Genomic DNA, 22,546 nt, shown 5'->3' with positions numbered 1-22,546 from the left:
CTTACGAAACTTACCATCCTCTGTGGGAACATATACGTTGAGGTAAAGGCAGTCCTCGCTCTGGTTTTGTACATAACCCGCAGCAGCATCCAGGTTGTCGGTGAACCATACGGGAAGCATGATCTCTGGCAGCACCCCGTGGATGTTCTGTGGGCACACTGGTGCAAACTGGGTAGCGTTACGGATCTCCTGCCAGGAGCCTGGTGCCTCCGGGGGCTGGAAGCGCCTCTCGCCTACTGGCGGGGTGGCGTAGGGGACGCCCAAGTACTGCTCGACCGGACCCAGAATCTCATTGTTCAGCTCCTTGCGTACGCCCCGAAGCTTCCCATAGCCTGTGGTGACCATAGGGTGCTTGGCGGCGGTGAGGTCTGCCCGCTGGCAGGAGGACAGCGCCAAGCGCAGTGCCAAGCCCAGCAGCCACACCAGGCAAGTGTCAGATATGCGGCGTGGGGAGGAGCGGGCGGTCTCCCGCTGTGATCGTTCCACGCCCACTGATGACATGCTTCAGCTGGGGTCAGTGGTGCCCCAGCGATGGGTGAGGGATATGAAACAGGCAAGGGTGAAGAGTTTCAGGGCACCCCAGTGATGCCAATGTTAAGGGATTTGCGGAAGCAAGGGTGTGCGTATCCTCAGTGGAGCACAGAAGAGTCCTGCTGACACGGTGTGGCAAAGAACTTCATCCTGATGTTAGTGCAACATGCGCTTCTATTGCGATTTGCTCATTAGTTCCCTACAGAGAGAGAGAGAGAGACAGAGGCAGAAAGACAGATATCATTAACTGCTGACAGTAAAACATGCATACAAACACTATCGAACACAATAAAAGGTAATTACAGTATTGCCAGAGGTTTAAAAATCATATCAACTATAAACATGTGAATCTAATTAAATATCATTTGTCCCACTGTATATAATCTTTCTCTTAATGTTTGTTTAATATCTTGGTTGAAATATCTACTTCTCTTTCTGAAATATTCTCTAAGGCACATAATTACAGATGCGTATCTGGACCATGGGCTGTTCTCTCCAGCGTGTTGTCACGTCGTCAAGAGGTGCGCCACAGCGACACACATTCATGCTTGGGTACCAGGGGGTGTGAAATACTGAGTGTGCTGCTTAATTGACTCCCTCGGAGGAGATGACAGCACCAAGTGTGTTCATTTTAAGTTCCCCCCGACGTGCCTTTGCTCCAGATTCTTGGTTCCTGCCTCCCCTCCGTTCCACTTGACTAAACTGTGCTAGTTTCAAACTCGCTAGAGTAGATGGGTTCATTTGGGCGTAATAACTGTCTGCTGCTGACAGTCTATGACACAATCACCTTCCCCCACCCCCCGCTAAGCTAAAGACATATATCTACAGCTGGGAATTAACGATACGACATAATGATCTATGAGGAATGTGAGGGCAAGCGTTTACAGCCATTTTGGCACAAAAAGATATTATGAACTGGGACTGGGTATACAGAGACAGACCAATTTAAAATCGACCTATAATAAGACACTTAATTCTGGAGTCATACAGGGTAACAGGAATCAGTGATTCAAGAACGATGATGTCATACACAATTGGTCCTGGAAACAGCTTCCAGAATGACTAATCCACAGTGGACTGCATGTATCTGTGCATGAAATATGCACACACTAGAGGCATCCAATACCAAGCATTTAGCTATTAAAGCTATTTAGCTTCACTTTATTTTTATTTCAGTTTTAGTCATTTTAGTACTTCAGCTTAAACTTATTTCAGACATTTGCCTTGGCAATATTTCTGATTTTGTTCAAGTTTATAAGGTTTAACTTTTCCATTTAATATTTATATAAAAGGGATAGTTCACCCAAAAATGAAAATTCTGTCATTAATTACTCACCCTCATGTCTTTCCAAATCTGTAAGACCAGAACATAAGTTAAGATATTTCTTTGTAAAATCCAAGAGCTTTCAGACCCTGCATAGACAGCAAGGGAACTACCACATTCACGGCCTAGAAGCGTACATCCATGCAACCTTAGTGGTTCAGCTGTAATTTTCAGAAGCCAAGAGAATACTTTTTGTGCCCAAAGAAAAGAAAAGTAATGACTTTATTCAACAATTATTCTTTTCCATGTCAGTTTCCATTGCCATTCACGAGAGTACCATGATGCATATGTGTGCACCATTCATGAGAGTACCACAACACGCTGTTTTGTTTCCTATGTTAGTAGAAAAGGAAAAGCTTGTGTAATGGTACTCTCATGAATGGCGGCGGATGCTGACAAGAAAGAGAAGAATTGTTGAATAAAGTCGTTATTTTTGTTTTCTTTGTGCACAAAAAGTATTCTCATAGCTTCATAAAATTAAGGTTGAACCACTGATGTCACATGGACTTTTTTAACGATGTCCTTCCTACCTTTCTGGGCCTTGAACGTGGTAGATCCTTTGCTGTCTATGCAGGGTAAGAAAGCTCTCGGATTTCATCTAAAATATCTTAATTTGTGTTCTGGACGACATTAGGGTGAGTAATTAATGACAGAATTAAATTTTTTTGGGTGAACTATCCCTTTAACAAATTAACAAATATGATTTTTAAACATTTATATTCAGTTAACAATAACAAAGCTGTTACAAAGAATATCTAAAACCACAATATGATACAAACTACATGGAGTATGTGACTGCAGTGAGATGCAGGCAAAGCATAAGATATGTTTACACATTTAGGTTAATTAAAAAGTTAAAGGCCCCTGTGGAAGCATTGCAGTATTTTTCGGATTTTACATATGGGGAAAAATATGTGGTATGGATTTAAATATGGTAAAAAGAGTATTAAACATCTTAAATATGTGCTATTTTACCAGGTAAAGATCATAAATGGTTAAAGCACAACCCAACTGTCACAATAACCAATGTTGCTGTGGAATATAGACTCCCTTACCGGCTTAATAAATGTCTGTTTACATTTTAACATGAAAACCAGAGGAAAACCTGACAATTTCAAAGTGGTTTCTGAATTTTGCAAAAATCTGCAGAATAAAAACAAGATGGCTGCAAGTTTTTCAAAAAGACTGTCAGATGGAGTGTAAGGACCAAAAGAAAAAAAAAGTTTGACTGCCAACATACACAAGTCAAAAAAACTTTGAAAATATGTAGGCTGACTTCTCAACAGCAGAATGCCAATGTGCGTGGGACTTGTGAGTGTAATTTGGACACTATGCGGGCTGTAGAACTGCTTTAAAGTGACAACCGTTGTCCCAGGATCTACATCGACAAAATCGAGAATGAAGTAAACGTCTCCTAACAGGCCCTGAGCAAACTGCTCCGTTCTGCTGATCAAAGCCTGGAGACTTTATAGAGAAGTAAATGTATGCTAAAGTAAATGTGTGCACAGCCGCGAAGAACACACAGCCAATCTGAACAGCTGAGGAAAAACATGTACGTTTGCACAGGCAAAAACAGAACCCATCTTACAGAAACATCTGGGCAGCATCCTCGCAAGAGCTGGAAGATTCTACAAAGACATCAAGAGTCAAGAGCCAAGAAAGAACCATCCAGCGTATGCTGGTCTTCAAGTACTCGGTATCTCCATGGCAACCAAAGCACAGCTAATCATCCAAAAAGCACCAAACCTGGACACAAAACACCTGGAGTGGAAAATTACCAACTGCAGGAGAACCTGACTAAGGAAAAGGAGAAGGAGAATGAGAAGGAAGAGGAAGATGAGTGAAACACTGAACTTGACACAACACCAGCCCATAGTGTCAAAATCCAGAGCTCAAAACCAAATGTTCCTGCACTAAAGGTAAGATTAAACATTTTTAATGAAAAAATAGAGTAATAGCATCTAATACCATCAGATTTAGGATCAGAGACACTTGAGACATGTTGATTTCAGCTCTACTTCAAGAAAGTTGTGGATAAATGCAGACATCTGACATCAACAACACCAAAGTCACTGAATAACACTTCAGCAAGAAGTAAATGCATTTATGTAAGCAGTATGTACTGTTAGTAGTCATTTAACAAACTCTAAGAAATGTACAATTATTAAGATGCCGCCAAGTTGCTGTACTGTTGGTTTTTAGCAGTCCAGCGAGTGTAGCGTCCAACTGTTTCATAAGGCGATTAACTGTCTCCACTCCTATTGGTAGTCATCACTCATTAATTACATTCATATAATTACATTCTCTTCAACTTTTTTTGCAATATAAACATCTGCTGTCACTAATATCAACTCAAAACTCTCTGAAAATGAGAGACTTCCAATCAAATTCCCCTAAAACAACCTTGGGTTAAAGAGTTAGTCAACCAAAAATGAAAATTCTGTCATCATTTACTTTCCCAAATGTCAATCCTAACCTGTATGGCCTGCATTTCTTCTGTGGAACACACAAAATAATGCTATTTTGAAACTTCGCTGCATGAGAAACCTAACCAAACATCAGAAGAGATCATCTCTGAAAGGTACATGTGAGGAACTTGTAGTATTATGAAAATCTTGTTTTTGCATGTGCGTAGATAGGTTGGAACACCAAAATATCTTAACCTATCAATATTTATGATACACAATTAAGGCCAAAGATTCACCCTCGCCTGGTGGGGCTGCAATTGAACTTCATAAATATGCTGTTTTTATTTGACCCCCCACCTTCAAATACACAGCCACACAAACCTGCTGAGGTGCTGTTACATCACAGCCAGCGTGTGGTAATAAATCAAGAGTGTATGAAGACAGCAAGAAAAAGACAGCATGCTCTCTCAGCTCCCCAGGTAAAAGGTTTCCGAGCTCATCAAGATCAGGTCCTTGTTATGATATACGCTCAGTAAGCTAGTGAAAATGTCTCCCAGTCATGTGATCAAGATTTCTGACAGGACAAAATGCGCCCTTCAAATATTAAATGGCATGTCAAACTGTGCTAACGGTCAATTGACATGACACATCAGAAAGTGACAGCAGTGTGTCATTTTGATATACTTAAAAAAAAAAAACCTTTTCTAATTCTTTTGCTGCTGGTACTTTTATCGTGCAGCTTTTATTTAGTTAATCATTTTATTTATATTTATAGCAGTTTTTATATTAACCAAGACACTGAGAAAAAAAAAACTTTAACTTATTAAGGGAGATATTATAGTTTTACTAGAATTTTGAATAAAATAAAATATAAATAAAATAAAATAATGCATACAATAAAATAAAATAAAATAAATAATAAAAATACAATTTTCATGTACAAACAGTGAAAAACTCTACATAGGGTCTATATTCTATGACAGTATATTATATCATGGGGCCCCACATTTTAGGGCCTTGGGGCAACATTTCCAGTTGTCCCTTACACTGACAATGATCCTGCCAAAGAGTGATGCTAAATATTTTTTAGATTACTGTAAATGATATTCAGAGCCAAACTCTCCAAATGAGAAGCCTGCAGTTGAGCCATCATTACAGTAGCATCTTAACATTTTGATGTTTCATTGATTGTCGTCTATCCTTGGAAAACACCAAAGACTAAAATATTTAATCAATTGGTGAGGACGTGCACATATTTCATTTCCAGTAAGGACACCAGGGAACTTCCTAATGCTGTGGGGGCCGCATGCATTCGGTGATCCAGAACACAAAGTTACACAAACACTGTTTCTCTGAGGGAAAGCTTTATTGATAAAACTGGATATGGTCAGTTCATAAATCACTCACAGACAATTTCTTGTGAATGTGTGTTTGTGTATGTGAAATGGCCTAGCTGAAGTGTAAGAAGCCCACGCGAAGCCCTTGTTGATTAGCTGCGTGTGGGCTAGGTTAGGCCCTCAGGGGCAGCAGTTAGTCTGTGAGTAAAACAACGTATGCCCCTCTTTTGCTTGTTGTTGATTGATGCCTGCTAGGATTTTGTGTGTTTGGAGGAAATGTAGTTCTACTGGACTTTAGCACTCACTGCTAAGAGACATGCAAAGGGACCCTGATCGAGAGGACTGTGTGTTTGTGTGCTTCAATAACACATCACTCATTCTCCGTCCACTGCGGTAAGTGACTCTGACACACGCTTCCCGTTCTGCTCGGGTCCTCATGCTTGATGCGTTCAGCAGTGGGTTTGGGCTCAGATCATTTTTAGTTCAGCAGATTCAGGAGATTAATGCAACTCTTGAGGTGAGTTCGATAAAAACCTGCAAGGGCACGTACAGATGATTTGAATTGCAAGCAGAATTTTAGCATTTGCTCAGTCGATATGAAAGTGACCCTGAACTGGCTCAAAGGGCAAAGTCACTAATCCAAGGAAATTAGATATAGAGATTCATCCATCTCTCTCCAAAATAATTCTTCTCTCATGACATCATTATGCTCTTTTAGTGCTGTTTGCCAGGAATTAAACTTCACCATGAAACTTCTCCTCGCTATGGCTAACATTACTATAAGGGTAAGATGTGGGATAATATCCATGAACAACGTGTTTAAAAAAAAATAATAATAATAATATTATTTCAGCTAGTTGCCAAATCAACTTAAATAATTAAAACTGAAATAAAATTAATAAAACTATATAAACACACACACACACACACACACACACACACACACACACACACACACACACACACACACACACACACACACACACACACACACACACACACAATCTAAAAATGACAAAACACAACACAATTACTAAAACTTTAACTAAATATGAAAAAAGAAAATATTAGAATAAAAACTATACTAATATTTAACTATGCTATACTAATATTTATTTATTTTTATTTCTTGAAAAAAGATGTCATTAATGTGTAATACTAAATCAAATCTTTTACATATGTATGCTTTTTTTTTTTTTTTTTTTTTTTTTTACAATTTACTTTATTAGCAGCATAATGACAAGTCAAGGAGATACATCTGAATTACCAATAGTAGATACATCTGAATTAATTCTATGAATTATACAGATGCCTTTTTTTTTTTTTTTTTTTTGCAAACTATGAATTCCAATTGAATGACTGCACTCATTTGGCCTATAGTTTATGATGAATAATGATGTTTAAAATATGCTTTTACAATAGTTTCATGAATGAATAAAATTTACATGAATTAATAAAATAAATACAATAAATTAAAAATAAAATCACTAGCAACAACTTTTCAGTTTTTTTTAAGCTAACAAAAGTACACACACAAACAGAAGTGAGAACACAAGATATCAAGGAAAATGAAGAAATGAAAAAGAAACTTCCACGCAGGTGTGTTGAGCCAAGTTGGAGCTAAACTCTACAGGACACTGGCCCTTCAGGACCGAGTTTGAAGTTGTGTCCCAGTCCGGGCCTGGTGTCAACAAATCTCCCATAACAAACAGACATAACTTCACCATTCAACATAAAAACAATCACCACTGGCAAATAAATTAGATCACTTTACCTCAGCCAGGCACCACTCATAGTTTCTTCATAAAATGTCAAAACCTATTTACATGATGTGCTTTCTATAATATAATCAACATTCCCATTTAAACTGCCTTGTATCTTTTCAATCCCTTTTCTAAACATTATCCATTTACCAGCTGTAAAATCCAAACTAGGTCCGACCTCTCTCACCCAAAAACAGCCTCGGATAACAACCGCTGGCTCAGTCTCGCAATTTAGCCCCGACTCACTACATGATCCTGTAACGGCTTCAACCTTCTCCATCAGTCTAAAGTCGTTACTATCACCTCCAGGTGTGACCGCCTGCCCTGAGCCATCAGCCGCTGCTGTACATCATCTACAATCTCATGTCGAGGATCTGGCACCGCCTAAACTAAACAATACCCTGGAGGGAACAGCACGATTCTGACAACTGCAGGGGGACAGTCAAGTGCCAATTAGTGACATGGAGTGAATTTGGAAAGTGCTTTTTTAGCTAAATGTAGATTCCTTAATAGTGCAAGGCTCCATTAACGATTATGACATAAATCAGTCAGTCAACACAATTGATCAAATACATTCATCATAAACTAAACAAGTGAATGGGAATTACTAAATATTTTTCAGTTCATGGTCGCTTATTAGAACAGAAAGCGGGGTATCATTGTGAAGTCTGGTTCATTTCCATGAAATGGTTGAAAGAAATTATTATTTTCATTTGAGCCAGCAGTCAATGCATTCCTTGAGCTCTCCAAGCTGCAGTTTACAAGTAAAAAAAAAAAAAAAAAAAAATTACAGGTAGTTGACTCATAACGTGTCATCGATATCAATCTTTTTTCTTTCACAAGTTAATTTTAAATGGTCCTGCAATGTGTGACTGCAAATTAAGAATACATAGTTAAAATAATTTCAGAATTATTGTGAGCATGCATAATAATTACAAAAATTAGAAACAATGAAAACATAAAAATGACTAAAACATCAACTTCCCAAAAGTATTTCATGTCAACTTTGATTGTCAACAGATTTTATCAAACGTTAAATTATGCTTCTAACAAAAGCTTTCATGATAACAGAATTTCAATACAAAAAGAAAATAATTGATGATAACAATATTATTGTGATATTTACAGGAATTTGGAGGAAAACCTTTATCTATTAAATTCCTTTTTCACTTTGTTTATTTAGTGTTTTCTCTTTTTGGGCCAATAAATTGCATTAAAAATATGAGCGTAACTGTACAAAAGCACACAAAAAGAACTTCCTGCAGAATGGGGCTTCTAAGAAAAATGTCTAGCCTAATTCAAAAATATTCTGATACTGGCGAGCAAACTTTTTTGTGGTGCGGGTAGAGTGTCTCAGTTTCATCTGTCATCTCCACCAACATGATGTTGTGTGGCAGCAGTAGCTACAAACTGCATCTTCTTCTTTCTTCCAGTTAATGATGGGTGACAACCAGTGTTAGGATGCAAATACCACCACATACTATGTTGGATGTGAACCATTGCTGGGTTATTATGTTGGGTTGGCACAAGCCAACATACTGTTATGCTATTTAAACTTATTTTTCTTTTTCTTCTTATTATTCTTTTTCTGAGACTTAATTTTCCAAACCTATTTCCTCCTAGGGCTTTAAAGCCACAAGCCCCAAACTTGGCAGACACCCGCGGCACGGGGGGTAGAAGTGTGCTATATCTTTTCAGAGTGATCAGACTTACAGTTTTTTTTTTTTTATTAATTATTAAAAGTCAGAAATTTCCCATAGACTTCCATTGTCTGAGAAAAAAATTGCGCCTATACAGGAGCAATTCCCGGGACTGAGGGAGGAGTCTGCCTTAGTTTCACTTTTAAATCGGTTAAAAATACAAATACATACATGAATTTATTTCACACAAGCTAAACCAACATATCTGAATATTACAGGGCTCAGGGCTTATTAATAATTGATATCTGGCCACAGAACAGAGAGAAAGACGAGAGAGAAATCATCGCTCCGATCAGCGAGTGGTCCCACCACGAGCTCACAACAAACGAATTTATTCTTGTTCAGACCTTTTAAAATTCAAATATTACAGCGATTGCACACAATCCACCTATTAGAACACACCAAGAGCTAAAACCGGTGTTTTTGGGATGATGAAGTGTAAAAATGAAAGATTTGCGTCAGCTATTTTGACAGCGCGAGACCGCGCGGCTTCTTGTGCAGGCTCACAACAAACGAATTTATTCTTGTTTAAGACCTTTTAAAAATAAAATATTACAGCGATTGGACACAATCCACCCATTAGAACACACCAACGGCTAAATTCAGATTTTTGTGAGCTGGTAAATTGTGAAACTTAAACATTTGCAGCAGCCTCTCTGACGGCTCGAGACTTCAACACTGGCACATACATACTACATACTGAAACTACAGCCTTTTACATGAAATCACTTAAGCGAATCAACACAAAACAATTAGAAGAACATATTATACGGATGAAAATTAGTGTTTATGAGTGCTTGTGAGATTTTCTTTGTCTAAGGGCTGAACATCACATCGATTGCTCTGCGCTCCAGAACACGGTGATGTCTGGCTTTTCGGCGATAGAACGGACAAATAAATACACATTTCATTTACACTGACAAGCTAAAACAACATATGTTATTATTATCGGGTCAGATCTCATTAATAATTGATGTCTGGCCAGAGATCAGTAAGAAAGACGAGAGAAAAATCACCGATCCGATGAGAGAGTTCAGTCCGATCGTGCTCACAGTTAAAGCATTTTTATAGTTTTTAAGAGCTTTTAAAAATTAAATATTACAGCGATTGCACACAATCCACCCATTAGAAGACAACAAGAGCTAAATTCAGGTGTTTGTGAGCGGTTTAAATGAAAGACTTTTTGACAGCACGAGACGGCCGTTTTCTAAACACTGGAAGGGGGAAAAAGTCTACACACAGAAACTACAGCCTTTTACATTAAAGCACTCCAGCGAATCAGTACAAAACAATTAGAAGAATATATTATAGAGATTAAAATGAGTGCTTGTGTGATATTTTTGTCTAAGGGCAGAATAACACCTTGCATCGATCTCTCGAATTACAGAAGACGATGCTGCTTCTGGCTTTTTCGGTGCAAGAAGGGACAAATCACATAAAGGATTATTTCAAAATACATGATAGCTGTGCGAATATAAACGAAAACAGCCACGTGAACATAAACTGTAGAAAAATAATATCGGAAATGGATCATGATACTGGATTTGAATATTAAAGTGACTGCATTTACCAGCTGCTTTCTGTTTTCAATTTTAATCTATAAAAAACAGAAAAACCTCCGTCTTGGCTGCTTTTTTTGTATGTCTATATTTTGTATTGTCAATAGTAAATATTATGAAAACAATAACTGTTGTAATTTTGTCATCATTATATAGTTTATGTATTATAATTGCAAAAAATAATTTATCAACTCACATAGTTATCATTCATCACTACTTAAAAATGTAAGTTGAAAAATAAACTCTTAAAGCATGAAATAAGATACATAATTAGTAAATTCGATTTTAATGTGGGTATATTATCAGTGAACTAATCATTAAACATTTGTAATTATTCAAAAAATATTGTGCCCTTTCATAACGTTGTTCAGAAATGAAGGCCACAATGCTAATGTTGTCCAAACGATGGGCGCCACAGGATAGCTAATACTTCAATATCTGTTCAAAGATTTGAAAATGTTTCATTTATGTGCATAAATACAAAATGCATATACATGCATTCTATTTTCATAAACTTTAATAAAGCCCATTATAGTTTTTTATGCAAAAAACTGTTATCTCTCTAAGTACCATTACGTTTTTTCTTATTTTAATAGTATTGACAACATATTTCTCAAGTTATCACACAATAAAGTGAAGAAAAAGGAAACTATATTAGTTATTTATTTTCATATTGTCAATATAAACAGTACTCAAATAAAGTACAGCCTTTAAGCTGTAACTACAGCTTAATTTTATTAGAACAGAAAACAGAAAGGATCCACAGAAAAATACTGCTGTAGGATTTTTTTTTTTTTTTTGCAGCAAGGCAGCTCAAGAACGTTGGACACACAAGTAATGTGGCTCTTTTGCCCCAAGGCCAAGCCAACATCAAAGTTAGTTCACTAACTTTACATTCTAGTTTACTATATTATGCAGTATTAATATGATTAACACTCATAGTTTCACAGTTATCTTCACTACCGGTAGAGCCTATTTTGCGCCCCGAATATATCACCCACCTTGGACACTGAGGTAAACATCACAGTCATTCAAAGTGAATAATGAGATGCCTTGAGCTAGAGTACTAAAGGACTGAGATAAAGTCTCTAATAAAGACATGAAGCTCTCATGGCCTGTACATTAGTAGCCAATAACGCAGCCTGCTCCTGTCTGGCGAAGCGGGGGTCTAAATGCCCTTAAGCGCTGCAATGACCATGCATGCGATCTCAAACACATATGGATTGTTCCGGAGCATTTTTTTTTAATAATGAGCCATTCCTCTCACATGAATGTGATATCTGGCATTAACTCATCTGTGCTGGGAATCTCAGCGTGAACTGTGCTGAGCTGGGCCAGGTCCATCTGTGCACACGGTGCCCACAGCCTTGTCTAACTTTGTGTCAGCATCGAGTGCCCACAGCACCTTCTGTCCTGCTGTCACAGCAGAGAGGAGGGTTGTTTGATGGAGTAACGGCCCTCTGAACAGACGCGGGGGTGCGTTCAGCCAGACGGATGGTCAGAGCCAAGTGTGAAAAGGCACATCGGAGCAGTGGCATTTGAACAAATGGGCCACCACGAGACCCTGACGTCCCGCCACTGGCGCTGTAGACATGACTTCTGGCCAGGCTGTCAGACTCAGCCGGTCCACCAGGGTATGTCGGTGGTTAACTAAGCATAGAACACACTAGAAGACACTTGGGATTATTTGTGCAATGTTAGCAATCATGTCAACATGGGAAAAATAACTCAGTGTTGAGAAAAACATATGTCCAAACATAACCCAACATAGTTCTCAAGTAAACCGAATGCACATACAAATGACACTGCTAACAGCAATGTTGGCGAGAAGTAACTAAAGGTTAATTCACACTGCACCGGCAGATGCCAAATCACCATACGTCAGTGCGTCACTTTTCAGATCACGACCCGACAAACGGCAACTGAACATCACAAAAATAATCACATACCAATGCCAACGTTGGTGAAGTCTGAATTAGCCTTAAAAGTATCACTGCTGCTGACTTAGCTGTAGCTCAGCTGTCAACAAAAAAGACAAAAATGTGGCCACATTTACCGCTGTTCAGTGACTTTTCATGAGCAAAATGCAGTAATTTCAATAAGAATCTGCAGGATTGGGAATTTCGCAGGAGGGTGAAAGATTTCCCCACATTGATTTCACAATTTGTTCAAGTTGGTGATGCGGATTTGAATTTGAATCTGCAATAACCAACAGAAAGGTTTTTGGTTTGAAAGTGCCATTTTTATGGGACACGTCCTGGCCAGGATTTCTATATTTGGCTTTATTTTCATACCTGAGTGGTAGCTTGACCAATAATATGCAGGCATTGTACATAATCAACCAATCATGGCCCGTGGGATCTACAGAGAACAGTCAAAGTGATGCAAATACGTGTACAGATTAGATGTGTTCCTTCGTTCGACTCGAAGCAGTGCTGTGTAGACCGATCATTGTATGATATCAAAGTACCGCGTCAAGAGCGATTCGAAAGCATAAGTAGCCGCCTGCTCTCTATAGCTCTCACGGTACTAAGATGTCATACAACATTCTGCCTGCACAGCACAAACAGCCAAAACCTGATGTTCTTCACTACTATTAATAAAAGACAATGGACCTTCTTTTATCCCCCCAAAATTTGCTAATCTCATCGCAAGTCCATGTGAACTGGAAGTTGCTACCGACTTCAGTATTTTGACATGCTTTCAAGTGAAACAAATGATTAAATAAGAAAAAAATAGAGGACTGAGGCTTGATTTTAGCACACCTCCTCTCCATCTCTAGTTTGCAGCAGACTGATGGCTAGAGGGAAGTGGTCAAGGATGGTAAAAAGCGTCAAACCATTTGTGAGGGGAAGCAATTTTTCACATTTGACTAAAGACAATTTTTTTTCTGTAGATTAACTTGCAAGGATTATTTTTACACTACAAGACTAGAAATGTGCCCTTACAGAGTAAATTGTGTGCTAACAAAGTAGCAGTTTTGATTTTGTGGAGACCAGGGATGTCACTAGACCAGGGATCTCCAACCCTGCTCCTGGAGAGCTACTGTCCTGCAGACTTCAGCTCCAACCCAGCTCCAACAAACCTGTCTGTAATTATCAAGTAGCCCTGAACACCTTGATTAGCTGGTTCAGGTGTGTTTGATTGGGGTTGGAGCTGAAATCTATAGGACGGTAGCTCTCCAGGAACAGGGTTGAAGACCACTGCACTAGACCCTTTTTACTGGGTATGTGCCCCCCTGAAATAGCGCTGTATATCAATGCCAGATTCATGATTAAATCATTATTTCTAATCTAAACGGCTGAATGGGTTTTCAAAAAGGTACAAAATTGTTTGATTTATGCAAATAGTTAACTTGACTGCAGAATGGCCGGCGGACTTGAGAGTGCAGCAGCTGGCGGGCTTGACTTCCGACACCACAGCCTGTCCTCAGCCTCTGCCATCTTGTATACAGTAGGTTCAGTCTTCTGTCACACATTTATGCTGTGAGGTAACGAATGTGAGGTGGGGAGGAGGCAATGGGGAGAAGTAATTCTATTTAATTAATACTATTTAATTGGGGTAGACATTTAAGACTGGAGGCAGGACTCAGGAAATACAGGAACTAAACGAGGGAATTAACAAGACACACCTGGAATCAATAAACACAATTAGGAACAGGAAGGAAACCAAATGAGGGCATAATCAAATATGATAAACACAAGGGAGAACTAGGTTCACGGATCAAGTGGGGGAGGAAAACAAACACAAAACAGTCCATGGGCATGACAGTGATCGCCTCAGTGCCCTTTAAATTCCATTTGAAAACAGCGGCAGACTTCGGCTCCTCCCTGTCTTTCAGCGCGTTCTTTTTCAATCCACAGACCGCGGCGGCGCAGAGCGAGATTTTTATGTCTGGGTGTGTGTTTGTCGATAGAATTGTTATAATATCTGCATCTGTGCAGTTCTTTGTAATAAATCCAGTTTACAAAATATCATGGGGTTGCAATAATCGGTTCCCCGTCTACTGTAGCCTAAGTTCTCACCTTCACCCCTCATCACACCACAGCTGTTCATCACACCTCCAGCGAAAATGAAACACATATAAACGCATACTTTATAAAACGATCATATTGCCATTTTCATTTGAAAATGTAACTTTCAATAAATCCACGGCGTGTGGCAAAGAGGTTTGCATACTTGAGCTAAGGAAAGAGGGTTGTCCTAGAAATGCAAACAGTAAAATGTTGTGTTTGTACAGTAAACAGGTTTTTGAGATCATGAAAACTTGAATTTGGCTTATTCAGTACTCAAATGTTATACCTATCTATGCACCACCGTGGAATACTGTAAGTTTAGTATACGACCCCTATTAATCAAACATTTTTAATCTTATGTATTATATATATATATATATATATATATATATATATATATATATATATATATATATATATATATATAAATATTATTATTAGGCTATTATTATTATTATACCATCACTGGGGGCTGAACCCCTTAAAATGAAAATCCTAGAATCGCCCCTGCTTCTATTGTTTGTCAACGACAAAGCAGCTCTTTATTGCATGTGCAGAATGACTCTGTGCTGCAAGTAAAGATGATTTATATCCATTTACTTTCATTTACTCAGGAAAGACTAGAACCAACTCTAGTGGAGACTTTAAGCCACTTGTTGGAAAACTACACTAGTGGATTAATTATACAATTTGGAATAATTAAGTTTTTAATGTTTCTGTTTTCTAGTGTAATATATTTTAAAATGTCATTTATTTCTATTATGACTATTTTTGAATAATTTTGAATTTTTTAAATGTTTTGAATTGTTGTGCATACGTTTTGATTGTTTTTGGTTTTTTACAGTTTATTGTATTGCGTTCTTTACTGCAGCTTTACTGCCAAGTGAGCTGAAGCAATACACAAACATGCCCTCACAAATGCCCTCTAACATATTGGACAACATGAGAAGATTAAAAAAAACATCCTAAATCAGATTAAAAAGTCATTGATTTGAGTGAATTGATTATAGCAGAATACTTAGCTAAATGCTGCAATTCATCAGCTTTTCAACTCAATTATAATTTTTATTTATTCAAAACCCCTCATAGTTTATGTGCCAAAATATGGCTCTGATTAAGTTGGAAATGATAAGTTATATGTTTAAAAAGATATTGCCCCATAGTTAGCTACTGTTTATTAGCAGCTTGTATTGTAGTGTATCTCCTTTTTTCAAAGAGGCAGATTGACTGTAGTTTAGCTCCTTTACATTATGAGCAGCATGCAGCTTGGCAAGCTAGTTTCAAAGTAGCTTCCCGGACGCTCTCTTACAGTAATATCTAGTATGGGGTAATTCGACTTTTTTAATGATATTCTTTATTAATCTATTCTTAGTTAATCCACTCCAAACTGTAATACCCTGACAGAGGGAATTCTGGAATGATTTGCGGCTAAATCTATTCTTAGCTGATCTGTTCTTGACAGCGCCATTGGAGCTGGAGGTTAAGCTGTCCGTGAGAACAATCATTTTAGTAATGTTTCTGTGTTAATTTCAGGGTGACCCCATAATTACTCTGAGACACTGCACTGTCATCATCTGTGAATTTAGAGTTTTATCCCACAATTCCCTCTGTTCAGCCTGCAAGAAACTATGTGTGCAAGTATTTTTGTGCGTGCGAGACAGAGCTATTCATAGGGGTCTAGCTGAGTCCAGCTTAACTGTGATAACACTAAACTGTTTCCCTACACCCCAAACAACAAGAGAGCCACAAAGAAGATAAACGAAGATGGATAAGGGTGTGTTCAAAACTGCATACTACCATACTGCTCATACTATTTCTGCACTATATAACTACATATACTCCACAGGATATGCTAAATATTATTTAGTATATATAATCTGAGAGGGTTATTACACTATTTTTATATATACATGAACAAGAATAGTCTAATAACCCTCTCAGATATTAATATAATTTAATATTAATATGTAATAAATTACCAAGATGGCGGCGTGTACACATTGCGAGGCTCAGCGTCTCTCAAGTTTGCAATTTTGAGGTATTTTTCCTGCTCATCTTAGGTCTGTTTGTACTGAACAGCTTTGCCTTAACATCTTACACCTGCCAGGAGCTTTTGGATATTGGTGTGCACTTCTCCAACAGTTTTATCACCAATCCTGGACTCATCCCTGAGATCTCCAGAACACCCGAGGCTACGCGTTCTACCTGGCCGGGCGGAGTTGATGTGATGTCGGTTTGTGTATAGTTAGTTAAAGGATGTGTATGGAAGCGCCGAGGTCTAAGAGCTAAGCTAAAGCTAACACCGCTCTGGCTCGCTTTAGCATTTTTTTTGTTTGTTTGTGTTTGCTGGTGAATAAAATGGACGAGTTACGACATTGCATCACCCACAGTAAGAGACTTTTGGATTGCAATGTCATGGTTTTCACAGAAACATGGCTACACAGTGACGTACCCAATAATGCTATTGAGCTAGCCGGACGCTACACGCTCTGGGCAGATAGGACAGCAGACGACTCCGGCAAGACCAGAGGCGGCGGGTTGTGCATTTATGTTAACAAAGCTTGGTGTACAAACACTGTCATTGTTGGGAGACACTGCTCAGCTAAACCTAGAGTTTCTCATGGTTAAGTGTAGACCTTTTTATCTGCCGCGGGAGTTCACTTCCACCATTATAACTGCATTCTATATTCCACCGGATGCTAATGGCAATCTTGCTATGAATGTACTGCATGCGGCCATTAGTAAACAATAGACTGCTCACCTGGAGGCTGCTTTTATTGTCACGGGTGATTTTAATCACTCTAACTTAAAGACAGTGCTCCCCAAATTCCATCAACATGATTCCTGCCAAACTAGAGGAGACACAACTTTGGATCATATTTACACAAACATTGATGGAGCTTACATCGCGACCCCCCTCCCCCACCTGGGGCAGTCTGATCACCTTTCTTTGTTTCTCACCCCTAAGTATTCACCCCTCATCAACCATGTGAAGACATCAGTGAGGACCATCAAAGTGTGGCCAACTGGGGCAGACTCTTTACTTCAGGACAGATTTCAATACATGGACTGGAGTATGTTTGCTTCTTAGGCTGCCTGTGGCTCTCAAACGGGCATTGATATCTATACCTCCTCTGTACTGGATTACATCAACAACACCATTGACAGTGTTACAAAAGAAAAACAGATCACAACGTACCCTAATCAGAAGCCATGGATGAACAAGGAGGTGCGACTCCTGCTGAAAGCCCGCAACACTGCCTTCGGATCAGATGACGCTCAGGCCTACAGCAAATCCCCCCCCCCCACACACACACCAAACACATACTCCTCATCACTACATCTGGTTTAAAAAAAAAAAAAAACACTTCACTTGTTATTACTTGCACTACTGTCTGATCATCCAGAATACTGAATGATCCATTTGCACACTAAAACATTTTTCTATGCGCTTTTTTACTGTCCATTGCACTAGTGTAAATGATGTTCATATGTTCATAGTTTCTGCTTATATACATACACTTATTACATATTCCATCTGTATATCATGCTGACAGTATTTAACAATCTGTAAGTTATGTCCATATAACTGCCTTATCTCTATATTTATTGTACATTTGTAACATATTGTAGACATTGTATATCCTGTACTTACTGCTTATTGGACTTCTGGTTAGATGCTAACTGCATTTCGTTGCCTTGTACCTTACATGTGCAATGACAATAAAGTTGAATCTAATCTAATCTAATCTAATCTAATCTAATCTAATCTGTTTAATCTGAGAGGGTTATAACACATGTTTTGGGGTTATTACACTATTTTTGAAAAATGAAAAGGGCAGATTGACTGTACTTTAGCGTGTGTATATATGATAATATGAACTACTCTAAATACAACATACTGAGTATACTGTGCATTAAACAGTATGCTAGTATTCCATTCTACATAAAGTCTGTGTGCACACTTTGGTTTTATTTTCCAAAATGCACCCCCCAGGTCACAGCATGATAAAAAACAATCAACTAAACAAACTCATGAATAATCAAATAAAAGTCATTAAAGAAGGCTTTAACGAAGCAGGAGGAGAAGCTATTGATGAATGACTGAAGGAGACTCAGGACATGACCCAGCGGGAAGACAAGATAGGTGTGAAAAACAAAAAGATAAAAACACACACACACATCTCAACCTCTGTTTGGTCAGACAATCAATACATCACCATGGAAACCAGCAACCTTTTATTTAGAGGAAAACACAGATAAATATAAAGCTAAATACGTTTACATTTCTACTAATACATTTGTTAATTTCCTAATTTAATTTCACCCTTAAATTTTCCCTAATGTGCTAAAAGAGTTCAGTAAGGATGTTAAGTTAATAAACTGTATGTTTTCCATTAGTCAGTCTGGTCTGTAACGCCTACCCTACAGCTGACTGCCGTGACTCATGGCTTATTCACAGCACTGCCTTTTAGTTTATTAAGTCCTTTTACACCAATTTGTTTCAATCCCACCTTTTTACACCACATGAGGACAAACTGTCCTGTTTCATTGTGTGGGTTGTGTGTGTGTGTGTGTGTGTGTGTGTGAGAGAGAGAGAGAGAGAGAGAGAGAGAGAGAGAGAGAGAGAGAGAGAGAGAGAGAAAGATGTCTCTTTCATTTCTTGAAGCAGGATCTGCTTTCGTGGTGCTGTGCATGTATAAAAATATATACAATATATAGTGTTTTCAGGTAATATTGTAACAATTAAATACAATAAAATAAGAGCTATATGATATTATATATCTTAGATATTATAAATTATAAAATTATATATATATAATTTATTATATATTATATTATTATTTATATTATATTTATTATATTGACTTATATCTAAATCTATAATTTATGAATTAGCAACCTTATTCTTCAACGCGGAAGTTATCATATAGGAGAGACTTCCGGTTCATTAGCCACTGTAGGAAAATAATTAAAACAATAACAATGTGCAGTAAACAGTAAAACTGTTTGCACTAGTACTACAAACCAGTGTGTTCATAATAAGGATAATACATTAAAATAATAAGGTAAGGCACACCAATTTGCAATATCAAGCAGCAAAATGAGATATATATATATATGACCTTGGTGTGAATGGGCCTTTATACAGAATGGAGGCCATGTTTAATTTGTTTTCATTTCAAAATGAGTGAAAGCGAGGCTATGAACTGTATACAGCTTTGTTGATAAGTTGTCTTAAGGTCACTTTTCATACTTTCAGACTTCTTTTCATAACTCATTGTTTCTGAAGATATTTTGTAGTTATAAAAATGTATTTTTACATTTTATGGTGATTGACAACAGCACAACCAACTGAACAGACTGTATATCTATGCTTGCATAGCTTTGTTTTAATTTTCATATGATTAAATGGTGTCTGCCTTGAATAAGGTCCATAGACATTAGATTTATTCTACATTATACATTCAGGCTTCAAGTAAACCATTTATTTATTTATTTTTGGTGGATGCTGGTTGCATCAGAGTCGACTGTCTATGCACCAAGAAACACAAATTTTCCTCTTATTTTGTCTTTTGTATCAAATTCTCTCTCTGGCATCATTAAATCCAGCCCCTGTACAGTCTAAACCTGCCAAACTACATGCAGACAGTCATGCCAAATTCCCCAGCAGACCCCACACACATCCACGGCTTAAAAAGCAGTTCCAGCTCTCGCCAGCACCCCTCACCGATCCTCCCACCTCAGCGAGTTAACCCACACATGAAAGCGAGTGAGACGGGAGAGGAGAGCCAGGCTGCAGTCTCCTGAGGCCACTCTCTTCTGTTTAGAGGCACCCACAGCATTCTGAGGGAGGGATTAAATCTTCAGCACTAGCCAAGCTAACTGGCCCTAACTGAGGAGCTCAGAGGGAGAAAGAAGACAGAGCTTTGGCTAAAAAGACCAATTCCCCAGTGGCACATGCATGCATCTGTGTGCACTTCCATATGAATGAGTACAGTGCTTCTATGCAGGTTTAAAAATGGAAGAGTATGGGCAGTTAAAGAGGTGTATGTGTACCAATATGTACCATGATGTTTTTGCATGATGTTCCTGAAGCTAAACTGGTAGAACATAGTGCTGTCAGGCCAAAGGTGCTATGTTTGATTCTCAGGTACACAGATTCTGATAAACTGTGAAAGTTGTGGTTAGAAACATATGCCAAATCATAAAAATGCAACACTACTACTTATTATTATTATTATTATTATTATTATTATTTTGGACACTAATGACTTGATGTACCTTACATAAGGTTTTTTTTGGGACCTCCCAAAAATTGTAAGATAATTGTTTGAGTGTAAAACATTAACATTTGATCAATATATATATTTTTTCCTGAAATCAGGAGATTAATTATATTTGTTATTCAATGGATAGCCCTAGTGTGAATAGAAAAATAAACATAGTTTTGTGAAAAAAAGTGTTAATCTCAGATGTTATTAAAATAAGTAATAATATATATGTACACACATATATAAATAATCATTTTTAAGTAAATACATTAAATAAAAGAGAAATTAAATTATACTTACTTTTACATATATTTAAATTGGAGTTTTAAAAATAGATTTCATATATTATATATCACGAGTAGACGTGAGATATGGCTGTATATTGGCACGCTGTGATTACCTATGGCACACGGCCTGCGAATCACAGCCGCGCCGATACAAGCCATATCTCATGTCTACTTGTGTGATAATGTGTTTATACAACAGTATACACAAGTGTGTAATTACATAACAAACAACAACGGAGTGTCTTTAAAAAAACCTCTTTTGTGCAGAACTACTTTCACCACGGATTCAAATCTCAGTTTGACACTTCCCCTTGTCCAAATACCCGAACTTGAGGGGTGCTTCTCAATTACTATTTGTGCATCCTTGTTTCCTTTCCTCGCGTCTAAGTGGACAGAGTAATTGAATCAAGTGAAATATATCTTTGCTCCCTTCAGCGTCAATTCAAAAAAAGAGTCATCAGCTGCACTAAAGGGATCTGCCCTAATGCAGTTTTATGCTGTTAAAGACATTCATAATAAATATTAATAAAGCAAGATGCCCTGTTTGAAATATATGAAATGTATGGTTTATTTAAACTGCAAAGGTAAAATATAAATTAAAATTATTACAACAGATTATACTTATGTCAAACTTGCATTTTTTTTAAATAAAAAACACTTTTTTAATGAAAAACATCGATGTATCCTTGCTCAGCTCCTCAGAAAGCCTCCTCACTCCTCGATCCTCCCCTCCTTGTGGTGCAATTAAAGAATTGAGATGATCTTCAATATGGCTGAGCTCGACTAGTTTCCAGGTTGTTGGATGGAGAATGTAGGACGGAGGAGCAAACAAACGAGGATGAATACTGAGAAGTACCCGTGCCCCTTATCCAAAAACCCACACTTTATCTTTGCACTTGATCACTTGACCACTTATATGATGTATTTCCTGTATTTGGTCCAAGTGTTCAAGTGAGCATGAGCTTTTAATTACCTGATGGGATACACTTCAAAGTACGATGAGAGCGATTCAAAAGTTTAAAGAGTCGTCTGCTCTCCAGTCGCTCTCGTGGTACTTTTATGTCATATGCTGATCGGTTTGCACAGGGCCGAGGCATCTTGAACAAGCCTATTAGAAAGGTTACCGTGACCTCTTGTGAGATCTCGGCAAAAAGTCTCATGTTTATTTTCCAGAACATGATGCATGATGGGATACACTAAGCCTCGAACACCACTCTGGATTTAGTGTGTTTTTAGGGCACTGTGCTTTGGTGCTTTTTTTTTAAGACCTGGGACAGTCTTGCACACTTACTTCCTGTCGCTCGCATGCACTTTCAAGTGGCCAAGACCGCAAGTGTGGGTATTTG

The 22,546-nt window shown here is 38.0% G+C and overlaps 1 protein-coding gene across 1 annotated transcript in view; it reads right to left on the bottom strand.

The window, feature by feature from the left end:
• The window catches only part of LOC109097949 (neuroligin-2-like), an 84,252-nt gene that overhangs the window by 50,949 nt on the left and 10,757 nt on the right, over positions 1 to 22,546 (bottom strand). The window contains exon 2 of the mRNA XM_042764984.1: positions 15 to 730. Coding sequence (XP_042620918.1) covers positions 15 to 501 — 487 coding nt within the window. The 5' untranslated portion in view covers positions 502 to 730. The remainder of the gene's footprint in view (positions 1 to 14; positions 731 to 22,546) is intronic.

The sequence above is a fragment of the Cyprinus carpio genome, chromosome A10 (genome assembly GCF_018340385.1).
Source record: "Cyprinus carpio isolate SPL01 chromosome A10, ASM1834038v1, whole genome shotgun sequence".
Classification (NCBI taxonomy): domain Eukaryota; kingdom Metazoa; phylum Chordata; class Actinopteri; order Cypriniformes; family Cyprinidae; genus Cyprinus; species Cyprinus carpio.
The sequence above is the reverse complement of the archived record's forward strand: the minus strand, read 5'-3'. Positions and strand labels throughout refer to the sequence as shown.